The sequence below is a fragment of the Anomalospiza imberbis genome, chromosome 3 (assembly GCF_031753505.1).
Source record: "Anomalospiza imberbis isolate Cuckoo-Finch-1a 21T00152 chromosome 3, ASM3175350v1, whole genome shotgun sequence".
Taxonomy (NCBI): domain Eukaryota; kingdom Metazoa; phylum Chordata; class Aves; order Passeriformes; family Viduidae; genus Anomalospiza; species Anomalospiza imberbis.
In genome coordinates, this window is record NC_089683.1 from 114,536,306 (window position 1) to 114,552,739 (window position 16,434).

At 45.9% G+C, this 16,434-nt stretch overlaps 1 protein-coding gene across 2 annotated transcripts; it reads left to right on the plus strand.

The window, feature by feature from the left end:
• The first annotated feature begins 201 nt into the window (after positions 1 to 201).
• Positions 202 to 15,364, plus strand: SNX5 (sorting nexin 5). Of its 2 annotated transcripts, XM_068186624.1 has the most exons (13): positions 202 to 346; positions 7,316 to 7,420; positions 7,906 to 8,016; positions 8,538 to 8,659; positions 9,002 to 9,125; positions 9,758 to 9,853; positions 10,723 to 10,828; positions 10,908 to 10,983; positions 11,846 to 11,885; positions 12,003 to 12,089; positions 13,167 to 13,326; positions 14,062 to 14,147; positions 14,805 to 15,364. In XM_068186624.1, exons 1-13 carry the CDS (start codon positions 314 to 316, stop codon positions 14,850 to 14,852), a joined length of 1,194 nt encoding a protein of 397 aa, XP_068042725.1. In that variant the 5' UTR covers positions 202 to 313; the 3' UTR covers positions 14,853 to 15,364. The 2 variants fall into 2 exon arrangements, 1 of the variants encoding a protein (XP_068042725.1); XR_010997925.1 differs by lacking the exons at positions 14,062 to 14,147; positions 14,805 to 15,364 and adding an exon at positions 12,171 to 12,330 and having other exon boundaries at positions 13,167 to 13,262.
• Positions 15,365 to 16,434: the final 1,070 nt, after the last annotated feature.

The following is a 16,434-nucleotide window of genomic DNA, read 5'->3' on the forward strand; positions in this document are numbered from 1 at the left end:
TTCCCCGCACTGCCAGCCCCAGCCCTTTCCCCTTTGCCGGGGCGCCCCGAAAGGTGGCGAGAGGAACGCGTCTGCTCCATTCCGCGCTCTTTTGGTATTCTTTGAAAGGCTGTAAGGAAAACAACCCAAATCTTTAAATGCAGGCCGAAAAATAAAGCGTCGTGGTGCCATCCCGGGGGAAAGCAAGCAGCGCCCTGCCCTCGCCAAAGATGGCGAGTGCCCCTCAGGGGGTGTGGCGGCGGCGGCTCCGCCCGGGTTATATGAGGAGGAGGAGAAAGGGAAAGGTGCAGGGTGGTTGTCTGCGCCCGGAGATATGGCTCTGCTCCGTGGGGACGCGCAGGACAAGGTGAGGGTGGCGGCCCGGCTCCGGCTGGGGCGGGCGGCGAGGGCGCAGCCGGGGCTGGCCCTGCGGCGTGAGAGGGAGCTCCCTGCTCCCTCTGCCCCCGGCGGCACTGGGACAGTGACCGGTTTTTAGTCTGTGCTCCGTTGAGGACTCTTTAGAAGACTATCCGTCGCCTTAGTCCTCGTGCCTTTGGCGCACCGAGGTCCCCTGAGGGCAGGGGTCGGAGTGCCGGGGTGAGCGGGGGGAGCAGCCCCTGAGCGGAGCGGTGCCCGGGGAAGGACGAGGGGTGGGAGGGTTGCAGCCGGAGCGGGAAGGAGGAAGAGGTGGCAAGGGCAGCTTGTGCAGCTGCCGTGGGCCGGGCGGGCTGCGCTCTGTGCCGGGGCGGGGCAGGTGGTAACGCCGGCCCCGGAGCTGCGGGAGCCGGGCCTGGCGGGTGAGGGATGCCGGAGCCGGAGCCGGCCCCGGGCGCTGCGGGCGAAGTGCTGCAGGGGGTTAAACTTGCTCGTCCCCGGTGGGCCAGCTGCCCTGCTGTGTCTGTGACCGGCCCTCCTGGCTGTGTGCTCTGGCTAATTAGGCTGTCAGCTGTCACTTCACCTGCGGTGCCCCTTTGCCTTGGCTGTCTCAGCGGCAGCTCGCTTGGTTTTCCTTTCTCCGGAGAAGTGTTGAAGCTCTAATTGCCAAGGAGCTTCATATCTTCCCTTTAGAGTAGCACAGGGGATTTCCTAATGTCGAGGCTCTCAACTTCTCGGAGGAAATGCAAGTGAAATGCTGAAACAGGAACTTTGTGAATTAATGTTTATGTAGTGTAGACAGTGATTGGAATTCTCTCTTCTACTCGACGAGCTGCTTGGGTCAACCTACCCAAACTCCCTGGTTTAATAACTACCCTCAACACACCTTGAAAAGAAGGCAAGGCAGCCCTGTAAGAGTCAGCAAGTTGCCTATTTGCCTTTCATATTATCACATCTGCATGTGGTTTTGCATTGTGACTAAGCTTCACTGGCAGGAAGATGACTTTGCTTTAACTGTAAGGTGTGCTGAAAGTCTCTTCAGTCTGTGGTTTCTCCAGCTTTTTGGAGCATGTATATTAACTAACTTGGAGGCTAGAAATACACCAGTCTTTATTGACTTCTGGACAATTTCCTTGTCTCTGCTTCTTTTCCGTATGAATCTTGTTTTGAAACAGTCCTGAATCAGTAAGACAGACAAGAGTTTGTAGAAGAAGCATTTTTTAGTAGCTTGCTTTGAGCTGTAAGCTGTCCAGTGCTTTCTTTTCTGCTGCCTGTGAAACTCTCTGTATTAAAGTGTCTGCCCTTGGAGAATACTGGAGGGGAAGGTCAAATATCAACTCTCTTGCAACATTTGGTAACTTTTGAGTGTTTATGTGCCCTTCTAACTCAGACAGGAATACTGGGGGGAGGGGAAAATATTCTAGTGGTGGGGGCTGGAATAGCTTTAAACTCTGATGCTCAATGGACAAAGATTAGCTTGTTTTAGGTTGTAGGGGTGTCTTGGGATTCCAGAAGCACGGGGGAGGATAAAAATGTTCCTATCTTGTCTGTTCCTGTTTAGGCAAAGAAACAGCAACATGGAGCTGGTGTGTGACCAGTAGATAAAACTCATGCCTGTAAAGGAAACTTCATTAGGTATTAACTTAAATAGGAGCCACTGTTAAGTATAAACTAAAAACTGACCCTGAGGTGGCAAAGCAGGAGAGGATCAGGATATGTAGGAAGAGGAAGACAGGGTAGGATAAAGGTGATTGAAAGTGCAGTGGAAAATAAGGTGTAATCTGTCATGCGGGAGGAAAAGGCACTTCAGAATTTGAAGTGAGTGGTGGGACTTCCAAGCTAAGCTTGAGTAAATACCTTGGTATTTCTTAATGTCAGTGGCTTCATGGTATTTGAAGGTTTCACTCTCCAGTTGAAATGTTCTAGATCAAAATACTAAGAGCATGTATTGGAGCCCCTCTTTCCTAAACCAATCAGTGGAAGACAAAAAGTTGTGTCATGACCTGGGACTGGCTGTTATTACAAATAGTGACTCTGCTGGACAACTTCTGCTGCACATTCTGGAAGGAATGAGACCATACAGGATCTTGTGCTTAGCAAAAAACCTGCTTCTGCATGCTGCTGAGCCTGAAATCAAGTGGGGAGGTGAGCTGCTAGCAGGGTGCCAGCTCCTGGACAGGGATAATGCACTCTCAAGGACACGCAGCCTCCACGGAGCTGGCCCAGCAGTTTGGGCTAGTGGAAGGTGAGGCTGCTCTGTTCCTGCCACTCCCTGCCACCGGCTCTGGCCTCGCTGTAGGAGGTCAGCAAAGCATTCTCGGGGATGCGGACTGTGGCTTGGGGCTTGCTGCTGTTGCACAATTTCCATTTGAGCTGGGCCAGGAGAGCTCAGCCCCAGGCTGTGCTCTGCAGGCACACGGGGGGCTTGCCCTGCATGGCCAAAGCTGTGCTTGGCCCCTCCAGCTCAGGAAGCCCTGGCTTGGGTGGAGGGGTCCTGCGTGCCGCTGGTGGAACAGGGTGAGCCAGCAAGGCTGTTGCTCGGAATGTGGCATCCTTGAATGTTTATAGTGTCCTTCCCTCTGTCAGGAGGCGTGTGACCTGCAAGTTCCTGCAGAGAGTGATGCAGAGATCCCTCTGACAGGAGGGGGCCCGGTTTATTGCTCAGCCCGAGGCAACAGGTGCTCTGGGCCTTCTGCTTCCTTGGCCAGCCCTGCACTTGCTGAGGAATGCCATTTCAGTGTGACTGCATTGAGCTGTTATTCCCTCTTTATCGGCGTTTTAAGCAAAATAATTAAACCTTTGCATCACTGGAGTTCTTCAGTTTGAAGTCACAAATTTGGGGAAGCATTTTCCATAGCATAAGTAAGCAGTGCTTCAGTTTTCATGGTTGTGTGTAACCAGAGCACTTCAGGACTGTTCAGCTCAGTGTCAGAGTGGTGACAGCAAACTGCCACAAAGGCTGCAAAATCCGAGCTTCACATGTGCTCTGTAGTGCTCCATGCTTGCAGTGCACTTTCAGATGTCCTTTTAGTATCCTGATTAAAAGGAAACTTAAGCTGCTTGTGCTGAATATGACTAAAATGTAGTTCCAGCAACTAATGCTACTGATATCTGCTGGCCAGATCCTCTGGTGGCTAATTCCTGGGTGTCAAAACAAGGCCCTCTGGAACTGAGGGTTCTGTATAAACTGCCAGAAAACACCATGATCTTTTAGTGCTCTCTGGAGAGCACCTAAACAACTTTAATTAGAAAGCCTGCTCTCTAAAAAGTAATGGATTTTAGGTAGTGGCAGATGTAATTACTTCTGAAGTCTTGTTTGTGGACTATTGCTTGAATGACAGCAGGGAGGTGATCAGTAAGGGGAGAAGGTTTTTAAAAGGTAGCTGACAATAAGCAGAAAACTCTGACATGTGAGCCCTTGTGGAAGGGCTCCTTGCTCCTTCCAAGAGCCTGGCTATGTGGAAAACCCCTGGATTAATCTGTCTTTGAGAACAAATACGTATTTCACTAGCAGTCAGACGTTGTACACAGCTGCTTGCACTGGCAGATTCTTTTGTTAGAATGCAGAAGTGACACTGAAGTCAACTGGAGCCGATGCTAAAACTGCAAAGGGTGGAACTGTAAAAGCAGCAGCTCAGGCCTCTCACCAGAACTGACAGACTCCAGTGGCTGAGGGCATTTCCTCCCACTGGATGTCTGTAAGCATCAAGATGTGTTTGCATTTGGGTGAGGCCTGATCACAAATGTAGTGTCTGTCTGGCAGAACTCTGGGTAGCTGATGGTCATCACTGCCTTGTATTTAAGTGATCCAACTTTTTTTTTCCCCCTAGCATCTCTAACAAATAGAAAAAAAAAAAAAAGTAAATGTTCTAAAATTCTACCTGGATTGGGCACAGTAATGATCTCTGCTGTTTCCTAGGTTTCTAGATCAGGTGTTTATCATGGTGTCCTAATTAGTAGCATAATATCTATTTGTAGTCTTTTGGTTCTGAAACCTAGACATGTTAACCAGTATGATGTCTATGCTGTTGTGAAGGGCTCTGCTTTGTTCTGATTTACCAGTTGGATGGGTGGACAGTATCTGTACTGAACAGGGAGTAGTTTTGCTTGAATCCTCAAGAAACCCTAGGAATCCTGAAACAAGTCTCTGACAAGTCCTGAGTTTAGAAGTGGGAGGTGTCAGAGAAGCTGTAACAGTTTCTGGAGTCATTGCAAACCAGAAGCTGCTTCTGGGGAAGAGGAATGAGAGCTGAAAGTGAGAGTACTGTGCTGGCTTTGGGTGAGTGTTTCAGTTTGCAGCCCAACCCAGCTGTTTCCATTCTGTGTGTCCTCTGTACCTATTTGGGCATCTGCTACAAGTGGAGAATAATCCCTTCCCAGCTGCTGAGCTTGGATTTTATCCCTTGAGGGTAAGGAGTGACAGACTGGTTTCTGGTAACTGGATGGGGAACCTTCAGTTCTCTTGCCCCACTGCTTGGAGTCCAGGGAGGAAGCAGTGACGTCCTAGCAGAGAAATGCCTCTGGATATGAAGGAGCTGCCAGAGAGTGAAGATGGAGGGGTGACCTGGGAAAGCCTTGGGTTGGATGCCTGCTGTGGTAAAAGGACAAGCCTGGGGCCTGGAGATGGATATTTAATTCCTTTGCTCTGCACAGCCTTCATGTGCCCATGAGGAGGCTGGTCCCCACTCCTGCTTGTAGGATGGGTGCAGGAGAGATGGTGGCACAAAAGGTCCTGCGTGCAGAGCTGTTGGTGCTGCAGAGCAGGTGCTTGTGTGGGTCAGGGGCTGGTGTGAGACCTCTGCCCTGGGTGCTCCCTGAGTTAGTGCTTCACAGAGCTGTGCTGACAGGAGTGGGGCTTTCTGCTTCCCCCCATTCAGGGGACAAATGCTGCTCCAGCACTTTTTGTCAGAGAAGCAAAGTACACTCTCCTCCTGAAGTTAGACGGTGTGAATGTTCCCTTTGTAGTCTGAGCCATGATTCCGTAATCCTAAAGGTCTCTGGCCTGGAGTTAGGAGCCCACAGTGACCTTCATGGGACTAGAGCAGACCAGGGTCTTAAAATCCTTGGTTTCATATAGCTCCAGGACCCATTTGCAGTTTGTGCAGGGTGCCTGGAGGCACATGCTTGTGACATGTTAACTGCTTTAATCTGACCAAGCAGGACCACCTAATGTTTGTGCTTGTCTGTCTCCTGTGTAAGGAGCTGCTAGGCATGGAGGGTTCTAGACAGCATCTAATCACAGGTTACTTTCTCCACAAGAAAGAAAGAAAGCAAGCAAGCTCACAAATTCAGGACTGTCTGATTTGTGTAATCCTTTCCTTAGTTTAGCTGAGAGGAAATGGTTTCCTTTGGCTTATCATACTTTCCAGACTCAGCAGTTCATATTGTTAGCACTGCTGATCCTGTTTGGACAGCAAATAGAAGTAAGCAGGATGTAAAACGCTGGGGTCTGCATCTTGCTGCTCTGGCCGGTGGTGTTATCTGGCTGGGAAATGGGAAATACCAACCAGCTTGCCTTTCATTTGGCAACAGACAGTGAGCTGTGCTCCCAGTGAAACTAATGCCTGACTGGTGGCCTTCTACCTGTCCTTCCTGCAGTGCCTGGGGCAGGCAGCTTCTGCCCAAGCCCATGTCAGTGACCTCTGAACCATGCACCTCTGTTTGGCTTGTGCCTTCCTAGCAGGGACCAGAACTGACTGCCTGTATGGGAACATAATAGTCTGTCCTAAGTGGGACTGGAGGGAAGTGATTACAGTTGCAGTCCCTGTAGAGTTTGGAGTCCCACCATGTCCTGTGGGATGTGGACAGGGCCTGGGACTGCTAGGAACTGTGCTCCAGCATGCTCTGTAAGTGTGCTCGCTGCCAAGGCAATGCCCAGGATGGGCTAAAAGTCTTCTCTCCTTCCCATCTTTTGGGAAGCTTAGTGTCCTGCATGCAAGGTCATTCCATAGTTGTAAGGCTTCAGGAGTTTTATCTATTACTTATCTCCTTTTAATTCCAGCTAACAGTGAGGATGCAGCAGATGGAAGTGTTTTTAGCATGGCTGGAGGGTGCAGTGGCTGGGGTATCCCTCACTTATGCCCGGCAGTCTGATCATAGGGGAGAGCAGTGGCAGGGGCAAATGCTCCCTGTCCTGGCAGCTGTGTCCTCTGCAGGCAGCCAGAGAGACTTGTCACATAATAGATCTGGACTGCAGATGGCCAGCCTAGGGGGAGGGAGCTTGCAGAGCCTTTTGGAAGCAAAGCTTCACCTTATAACATGCAGCCTATCAACAGTTCTTAGGCAGCTTTACAGAGGCTTGAGGCAGCATTTAGCCATCTGTGATATGATAGAATTGCTCAGATCCTGGCACCATTTGCCTGTGGACTTGAGTGCTGAAGCTTACAGTGCAGAGGCAGGAGCAGGCTCCTGGCTGGTGTGGTCTGTGCTGTAGAGTGGTGAAATAGCAGTCCTGGTGCAGTTCTCTAGCCTGCTTTTCTGAGAAGACCTTCAGAATTATCTCCAAAGGATAACTTCAGCATTCCTCCTGGCTCTGACGGTCGCTCTTCAGCAAACTTCCTGTGTTGTGACCTTGATCTCTGGTGGTTTCTCCCTTCTGCAGAAAACAGCAAGGATTTGTCAGGCTGCAGCAAGGGAGGGCCTCTTAGAAGATAGTCTTCATGTGTAAGCTGGAGGATCTTCTACTGAGAAAGCTATTCCACTGCTCTTTAAAAGTTTGAGTAGGCTTGAAATGATGTTCTGGTCCATTCTGTTGGAATAAAAGAAGAAATAAGCCCCCAAAGGAAGATGCTTGCTCAGTTTATGGCTATTTGAAGCACTGGGAAATGAATTCTGGTCATAAGTGTGTACCTGAAGGCAGGTGTGTAGTGCAGTGTGGTTCTTGTTCATGGCTGATGATCAGTCAGCTTCACTAAACCTACTTGATGCTTGTTTAAGAGTTATTCTGTGAATTCTCTTGCAGCTGAGGTCTGTTTCTGTAGACCTGAATGTTGATCCTTCTCTTCAAATTGATATCCCCGATGCCCTAAGTGAAAAGGACAGAGTGAAGTTCACTGTGCACACTAAGGTAAGGTCATGGGCAAAAAGAGGCTGTGCAAGTAACAGATGTATTTGCAGTACACATACCTGCAAAGATGGGCTTGGCAATGAAGAAAATCTAATTAGATGGAGATTTTCCACTTAAAGGCGGCCTGAGGATGTGTGTATGCAGAAACTTCAGATTTCCTAGGATCTGAACTCTCTAAACAGAGGCAAGTAGTTGATGGTTAGGTTGGCTTTGCTAAGGAATCCTAGCTAGACACCAGAAGGCTGGAGGGTAGGAAGGGAGCTACTGTGAAATGTCACAAAAGAAACTGCATTAATGCTGTTCTACAACAGTACTTTTTTTTTCTGACAGTCTCCTTAGTGGTGCTCTTGAATAAGTGCCAGCTCAGCTAAAAGGGAGTGGGCAAGGCTCTTAGTAAGCAGAATAGCTTCCTTTGGAAATGGGCAGAACTGTTTCTAAAAGCACTGATTTACAAAACAGTAGGGCTTCTATATATTCTCTTCCAGACTACACTGCCAGCTTTTCAAAGCCCTGAGTTTTCAGTTACAAGGCAGCATGAAGACTTTGTGTGGTTACATGATACACTCACTGAAACTGAAGAGTATGCAGGACTCATTGTAAGTACTTCCTAAAGAATGTGATTCTAAGTGAAAAACTGTAGCAATCTAAAGTGCCTACTAATAAGGGCATGAAGTATATTTTACCAGTGGTCCTGGTGTTCAGTGACTTGGGTGTTCCCTATACTTCCTGTTGCCTTAATTCCTAAACAACTTGAATGGTATGGCATTTGTGTTAACTTTCCATATAGCTTGGAGCAGCAAAAGATGCTGTGAGAGTCCTTGACTATCTGGTGGTATTAATGTCTGCCTGAAGATGGCACACTGAAATAATCTATTAAATGTGGGCTTTCCTTCCTATCATGATTCTTTAAGAGATGGCTGGCAATGGGGTGCATTACAGAAGCTGTTTCCCTCCTGGGGAGGGATAACACAAACCAGGGACCAAGAATTCCTGGATCATGTACTCTTTACCACACTTTCCTATGGCCAGGCAAAAGAGCCTCCTTCTAGAGAAGGCTAGAAGTAATCTTGGAAAACTTTATTTGCTGATATCCATGACTAACCAATTCCCTGCCTAGATACCTCCAGCACCTTCAAAGCCTGACTTTGATGGTCCCAGAGAGAAGATGCAGAAGCTGGGGGAAGGAGAAGTGTCCATGACAAAAGAAGAGTTTGCCAAAATGAAGCAAGAGCTGGAAGCGTAAGTAAAATGATTCTACTTCCAAAAGCTGCCTAAGTTTTTTTTTGCTGCTTTAAGTTTAGAGGAGCCTCCTGGGGGAGCAACTCGTTTGGTGATAACTGATCTTGAGTGTCTCTGTTTTGAAGGGTGTCTTGAAAATCCTGGAGCTGGGGAGTGGCCCAGGTTTTCCAGCTTTCAAGCTGGAAAACTTCCTAGCTAAAGAGATTGAAAGTAGCTTCACTATCACAAGCTGGCTATTTCAAGGTCTGCAGTTGAATATTGTCATGGGCTAAACTTAAAGCAATTCTTTGTATACTGAAGAGGGTAGTACAAAGAGGATCTCAGTCTGTTGTTTCCTTGCAGTGAATACCTCGCTGTCTTCAAGAAGACTGTTTCATCACATGAGATCTTCCTGCAGCGGATTGCTTCTCATCCTGTGCTCAGCAAAGATCGCAATTTCCATGTTTTCCTGGAGTATGACCAAGATGTGAGACATTTTCCCTTGTTTCCCTTTCCAAGCGAGGCAAACTGTTGGGAGTGCTGTTGTTTTTGCTGGGCACAGTCAGAATGTTCTGTGGTTCTATGTGCAGCATCAGCAAGTAGATACTGCAAGTATTTCTGTGAGATGTCTCAAGGGTGAAAGCCTGACCTTTAGACCTTTCTCTGTTATAAATCTCACCGTGTTTCTAAATCCTTGTCAAGTTGGTTAGGAAGCCACCTTTGCATGTCTTTATCTTGGGAGCATGTATGGCTCTGGTGTGCCTGCGCTGTGTTGCATGGTCCTAAAGTGGAGGAATGGAGGTATATTAAAGTCACTCCTGCATATGTTTTGTCACACCTAATTATGAGTGATAGATGCTGAGCCAAGATATGCAAGGAGAAACAGAGCTGTTTATTGGAATTGGAAAAATCCGTGGTGCTGAACAGTTGAACTACTTGTAGCCAAGCCACGTGTTGCATGTTGCATTTTTATATGGGCATTATGGAGGGCTTGGAAATCAACCTGCTCTGACATATGCTAAGTGTAAAGCACGTTACTAACATTGCAAGTATCAAAACAGTCACTTTTTTCCCCTCCCCTGGTATAACTTTAAAGCTGCTTTGGCCTCTCTATTACAGCTGAGTGTTCGGAGGAAAAATACTAAAGAGATGTTTGGTGGCTTTTTAAAAAGTGTTGTAAAGAGTGCTGATGAGGTCCTCTTCTCTGGAGTCAAGGTAAGGTTGTTGCTTTGTCTCTTACCCTAATCTTGAGTGTTTCTTGCTTCCTGCTCCAGGGAAGTTACTCCTGTCTGCTTCAGGCTTGCTGTGCATGAGGCTCAGCTAGTGACATTAACTTGCCTTGTTACTGCTCTCCCAGTTGAGGGGAGTAGCCTGTATTAATTCTGATTTCTATGAAAATAAGACGTTGTAGCTTTAGGCTGTTCAATTTCAGTGTATAATTGAAGTTTCTGGATGCAGAAAACCTACCTTTATACCTGACACTGGAGAGGAAGGAATTATACCTTCAGGAAATGTGCTTGTGGCCTTTGTCTACTTTGGAGCTCTGAACAGACATGATTTATGGGTTTCTGCTTATACTAAACAAGATCAAATACCAAACTGGTATCCTGTAACTGGTCTTTCTCCAGCTTTTGTGTTGTGTTGCCAGGGCAGCACTTCCCGATAAGCAAGTTGTCCTATGAGCAGTGCCATGAAACATTACAGTATGTATCATGTTCCGTGTGGATGAGAAACAAGCTTGTAAACTGCTTAGTACTTAGCTACAGTGTTGCAGCAGGCCTAGGAAAATAAAATTCCAGCAGTTGGGAGTCCTGAGTGCTGTCCCGTAACTTACTGGCTGCTTCAGACAACCTGCATCAGTATTTGAGTGTCAACTTCATCTTCACTGCATAGTGAGGAAGAAGTTTGCCAGGTGGCTTGGGATGTCAACCCTTGGCTCACATCTTGTATTGAACAGTTTTTCCATAGGGATTGATGAGCCTCAAGCTCATGCCCAGGCTATGGTCGTTTCTTTGGCCCTTCCTAAAATAGGGAACAGCTTGTATTCTGCAGTTACTGACTTAACAGGTCATATTCTTTTTCAGGAAGTAGAAGATTTTTTTGAGCAAGAGAAGACTTTCCTTGTGAACTACTACAACAGAATCAAGGATGCATGTGCAAAAGCAGATAAGATGACAAGATCTCATAAAAGTGAATCTTTTCAAAGCCCTTTCAAGAGATCATGCAGTTTTGATAATTTCAGCCTGAAAACCTTGTCTTGTTCTTGCAGATGTTGCAGATGACTATATTTATACTTCAGCTTGTTTGAACAGCCTGGCATTAGAAGAGCCTACAGTTATCAAAAAGTAAGCAATTCCAACTGTTCATAAACATATCCTGAGTCTGGGAATACCAAATTTCTTCTGTAAAATCCAGAGGATTGAGTCATAGGTGGTTTGAGGTTCTTGAATTGCATGCAAGTGGCATTAAAACTTTCCTTCTTCCGGCACTCCTGCTGTGGCAGACCTAATGTTATCAATTGCACCCAACTCTGAACTAGTTGATCACTTGCCAGTTATGGCTTAGAGGTTACTTGTGCTGGTCATCAAACTACTTCTAAATAGAAATCTCCTTGATTCTCTTCCTGTCACAAACTGCTGGAGACCCCTGAAGAAAGGGTTTGTGTGTGTGTGTTCTAATGTGCTGTTAAATATGACTGCACTAGGTCAGCTTACACTAGGTCTGTACTACCTTCTGGACCTTTGCACTTCCAGAATAGTAGGGGATTTTTAAGCTGGGGGAACTCAGTTGCTTTTTGAGGTGACTTCTTCCACCTTTTGACTTTGCTATCAATTTACCAAGACCTTGTTAAAATAGTGTATAGCTGAATAAACAAGTCAGCTCATCTCTCTTGGATAGCAGCAGGGAAATTCTCCACAAGACTTTTATGCTCTGGAGATCAGCATTGTTAAATTAAATGGTGTTGAGCTGCTCAGCTGTACTACTCTGGTGAGCTGGAATCCAGCACATTGAACCTTTTCTCCAAGGTTCGATGCCTAAATGAGTGTTTGCCTAAATGAGTGTTTTTCAAGCCCTTGTTTGGATCTGCTTACAGGAGTAAACTCCAGCCTTCAGCTTTCTGGTTTCCTGCAGATTGATCCTGGCATTTATCAGACTAAGAAGTATCTCAAACTTACTTATGCTTTTTTTTTTTCTTCCCTCCACTAGATACTTGTTGAAAGTTGCAGAGCTCTTTGAGAAACTCAGGGTAAGGAAGCTTTGCTGGGGGCAGGTGTGGGGGAGAAGTTGTTCTGACTCTGGATCTTGCTGTTCTGTTACACACCAACCAACTGATTGTTTTTTTTTTTTTTTTTCCCTTCTGCAGAAGGTAGAGAGTAGAGTTTCATCTGATGAAGACTTAAAGCTCTCTGAACTGTTGAGATACTACATGCTCAATATAGAAGCTGCTAAGGTGAGAACACTTTTCTTTTTGAAGCTTAGTTTTGTTACGGGCAACATGACTCACTCATGGTATTCTTTGTGCTTTAAGAAGACAGGAAAGTGGACCCTTGTTTTGCCTAAGAAACCTGAGACTCTTAAACCACAGCAGAATATAGAAGCTGTATATTAGCTAGCTGGAACCCAGCCACTTACAGAAGACCTTGGACCAATTTTTCTTTGGCATGTAAAGTGGAAGAACTCTTTAAATTTCTGTAAGTTAGAGCAAACTGAATTTAAGTCTGCAGCAGTTTCTTTCCTGTTCCCTGCCCGAGTACTTGGGGACTTGCCAATAAAATCAGTGATGACTAATTAGTAGTTGTGATTGACTTCAGGATTTTTAGAGTACCTTAGCACAAATACATGGTAACTTCTGAAAGCTCCTGGAGTCTGAGCTTCCAAGAGGGCTTTGGTAGATTGATGTGACTGCAAAAGCATTGCTGGCAACTCTTTTCTAGTCAAAACTTGATTTGACAGGGGATGACTGTACTGCAAAAAGGTATCTAGGTACAACCTACTGGTCCTCTTCATGTGGTGTCTTACCTGTAAGGTCAGGTACCTCAGAAGATCCACTACAGCCTTCCTCCCTGGGGTGTACTATTATTTAGCCATCACAGCTATACTTCTGCTGCACTAGCAAGAGATTGGCTCAGACACCTGTACTACTTCTCCTGTCTACGTTAGTGCAGTGCTTCAGTCAAACTGTCAGATCTCCAACAAATTAAATGTCTGCTGGAAGTAGACTGAGGGAATTCAGAAAGTGCTTTTTGCTCTTAGTGGAGACATCCACCTTACAGCAGGAGAAACTACTTTAAGGGAAGAAACAATGCCTATAGTTGCCCTTAGACTTCCTTCACTAGGGCATAACTGGCTGTCCTGAAAATGTAGTGCTGCACTGTGAAAGGCTGCCAAGAGCAGGCTGTAATAACTTGTTTGAAAAAGCAGAATCTGGTGCTGAAAGAAGTGTAACCTCCTGCTGCTAAGGTGGTTGTAACCTCAGTTTGGGAAGTAGTCCTGCTATGGCTCTGGTGTGCTATTTCTGTCTATTCAGGATCTCCTGTACAGACGAACCAGGGCTCTTGTTGACTATGAGAACTCGAACAAAGCTCTAGACAAAGCCAGACTAAAGAGCAAGGACGTCAGGCTGGCTGAGGCACATCAACAGGATTGCTGTCAGAAGTTTGAAAAGATTTCAGAATCTGCTAAACAAGGTAAGACGGGCTTTGCTGAACTCATGCTTAAAGGAGAGCTTAATGCAGCTAAGGTCTCCATCTGACCTTCAGCTGCTGAAAGCTCCTGAACAAACAGTCTGGACATCCCAAGGACAGTAGAGATAGATGCTGTAAAACTAGCGCAGCTAAACATTTTTTAAAGTAATTTTCTGTAGCAGAGCTGTGTCAGTACTACACCAACCTTATTTATAAGCCCCTAGTATTTGTTTTTTGGACTGAACTCAGCCTCCACGTGAATGTAACTACTAGAGGGTAACTAATTATCTCAGTCAGAACTGTGCAAACAGGCTTTTGCTCTGTCCCAGTACAGCTGAGTGCCTTATACAGAGTTTCAAACACTGGTTCTCAGTAGAAGAGTATATGTGTGTATATATATTTATATATTTGGACAATATAAAGCAGAAGAAATATGCTTTCATGGTATACATGCTGCTCCTTTAGTGTATCTGGCTTTTAAACAATCCAGGTTCTCGCAGAGCTTGTGTGGCTTATTTCTGGTTTGTTCCAGCTGTCTTCCTAAAGCTTTTCTGTCTGAAGCTGTCTGTGTATCATGTGATGACTGCATCTCTGTCTAAAAACAGCATGACTAACTCTTTAACCTTTTTTTGATCAAATACTGTAACCTGAGCTGCACAACAGAACTCCTGCAACATAAGGGGCATTATTTGTCACACTTTGTATATCTCTTACCTTTGTTTTTTTCCTTCTCTACAGAACTGATGAGCTTCAAACAGAAGAGAATAGCAGCATTTCGTAAAAACTTAATTGAAATGGCAGAACTGGAAATAAAACATGCAAAGGTGTGTTCTCTTTGGAATTTAACAGGTGTGGGTTGAGAGAAACGAGTAGTGTGTAACTGGGAGGATTTGCTGGGTCATCTGACTTCCCATCAGGCAGCCTCACCTGTGAGGTTTGACCCCTGCTACTAGAGGCAGCTGCTGCTTCCAGTGCTCCCGAGTGCTGGGACAGGAGCACATCCTGCAGCTTGTGATCAGGCTGTCAATCCCTGTCACTTGGCTTGTCAGTAGAGGGGAGGCTGGCTTTATAGCAGCCTCTGCCAAGCTTTGCTAGGCAGGCTTCTAATGTCCCACTCCCTGAGAGTACTGGACTGTACCACAGGCAGCTACTTCAGTGCTGAACTGGAATGTGACACAAAGCCTTGACTACGCTGCTCAGTTTGGCCCACTTTAAAAGTTTCCTGTTGGCTCTTGTCTCTCTCCTTACCACAAACTGATTTATGGTTGCAGGACTGCAGGAAGAGGGAGATTGCAGAATGTGTGATCTGGTTTTGATTCTTTACTGCTCTAATGCCTGTCTTTGCAGTAGGAGATCTTTAGCATTGGCACAGGCTACAAAATCCTGTGACTGACCCACTATTTGGGAAGCTACTTCATTGTGAAAGGCAGGATTTGAATTATCAGTCATCCTCATGTGAAACTAATTCTCTTCCTTTGCAGAACAATGTGTCTCTCCTGCAGAGCTGTATTGACTTGTTCAAGAACTGAGGAGTCTTACTCTGAAAATGTGACAAAAGCATCAATTGCACTCAATAGCCAGGGACAACTTACTGGCGTGACTTCATTAGCTTAAAATAATATTGTCACTGAGATTGTTTCACTAATACTTAGGTATGTTGATAGTGATACATTGACTTTGTTGGTATAAATGGGAGCTGAATTGTGTATGAATTGTCTGGATGTAGCTAACATCCTGTTGGCTGATAACTCAAAATGAGTCAAATGTAAGAAATTAATTTGCTGTTGACTGACTTCATCTAGCAGAAAAAGTTTACTGAGAACTCCTTTTTTGCAGGATCATAATCTGTCTCTTCATGGCCCTGATATATTTAAAACTTGCCGAGTGAGAGTGACTTAAGGGTAATAATTTTATAAAGTGAATATCTTAGCATTCCACTTCCCAGACAGATTTCTACTACAATATATTTTGAATTTCTATAACTACATTCACTATTTGTACACTTGGGCAACACAGCAAATAAAGATGTCTGACACAACAAGCTGTTGTATGGCAAGAATTTTTGTGGGATGTGAAGTGACAAAGATGCTTCAGACACAGAACTATCATGAATTACTCATCACCTGGAGCTCTTCAGATCACTGGAGAGAAATATTTGACTCAAGAGGATTTTTCTTGGAATGGGTGTTGAAATGAAATGTGTGGACTTCAAGTCACATTGCTGTTTGAGTGGCTGGCTGCAACTTTTACTTCCCCTGTGCTGCACGTACAGCATTGTCAAGTAATTTTATACCTCCTACTAGCAGCAAGAGGCTGTTTAAATCTTCAGGGCTTCTGGAAGCATAGGCCTGGACAGCTTTCTGTAAGGTATAAAGCTCTTGAAACAGCTGGGCTCACGCTGCCATAGCTGAGGTGGCCCAGCCCATAAACCCCAGGGCCATTGCTGGACAGTTTACTATCAGTTGGCATACATGGATAGAGGCCAGCGAGTCAGACCCTCCCAAAGGCAGCTTGTGGGTGAGAGGAATGCCTCAGCCTTGCTTAATTTCATGTGACTAAACTTCTAATCCTGCTCAAAAGTGGGCTCTGTGGCTGTGCTCTGGGCAGACTGGCTGAAGCAGCTTCAACCAGAGAAGCTCTGAGAATGGGCAACTCTGTGGCAGTTTCTAAGGGTTTACTTTCTTGTGCCCTACTGCTTTTTCTTCTTGATACTCCATGAGAACTGAGCAGCTTGTGCCAGCCACATCATCCTACAGCAGAGTAGCTGAAGAATGTGTGAACTCCTTTTTCCTTTGTTTGGCAGGAAAAGTTTCAGCCTGGGGTTGTTTGCCATAAGCACATTGTTTGTGCATATGTGGCCTCTATATGGCTGATGGGTGACAGTGATGCTTCCTATGACAGATGTCAAATAAGCTCCTAGCACTTGTCCTGGAGCCATCAGTGGTCCCAAACTGGATGGTTCATGCTGGCAAAGCTTTGGTTTTTCCTAAAGAAGCATACTGTTTATCCTAAACTAGTTCAACCTGGCTCAAAGGCTCTTCTCATTTTCTCCAGAGAAAGAGTGCAGTTGTTTTTGCCATGGTAAGCAACACTTTGTCCCAACCCCACAAG

Bases quoted from the DNA above. Each gene is read 5' to 3' on its own strand.
- SNX5 (XM_068186624.1), top strand. From the start codon at position 314: ATGGCTCTGCTCCGTGGGGACGCGCAGGACAAG. The intron at 7,421-7,905 runs GTAAGGTCATGG...ATTCTCTTCCAG, and splicing joins AGTTCACTGTGCACACTAAG to ACTACACTGCCAGCTTTTCA. The intron at 9,126-9,757 runs GTGAGACATTTT...TCTCTATTACAG, and splicing joins TCCTGGAGTATGACCAAGAT to CTGAGTGTTCGGAGGAAAAA.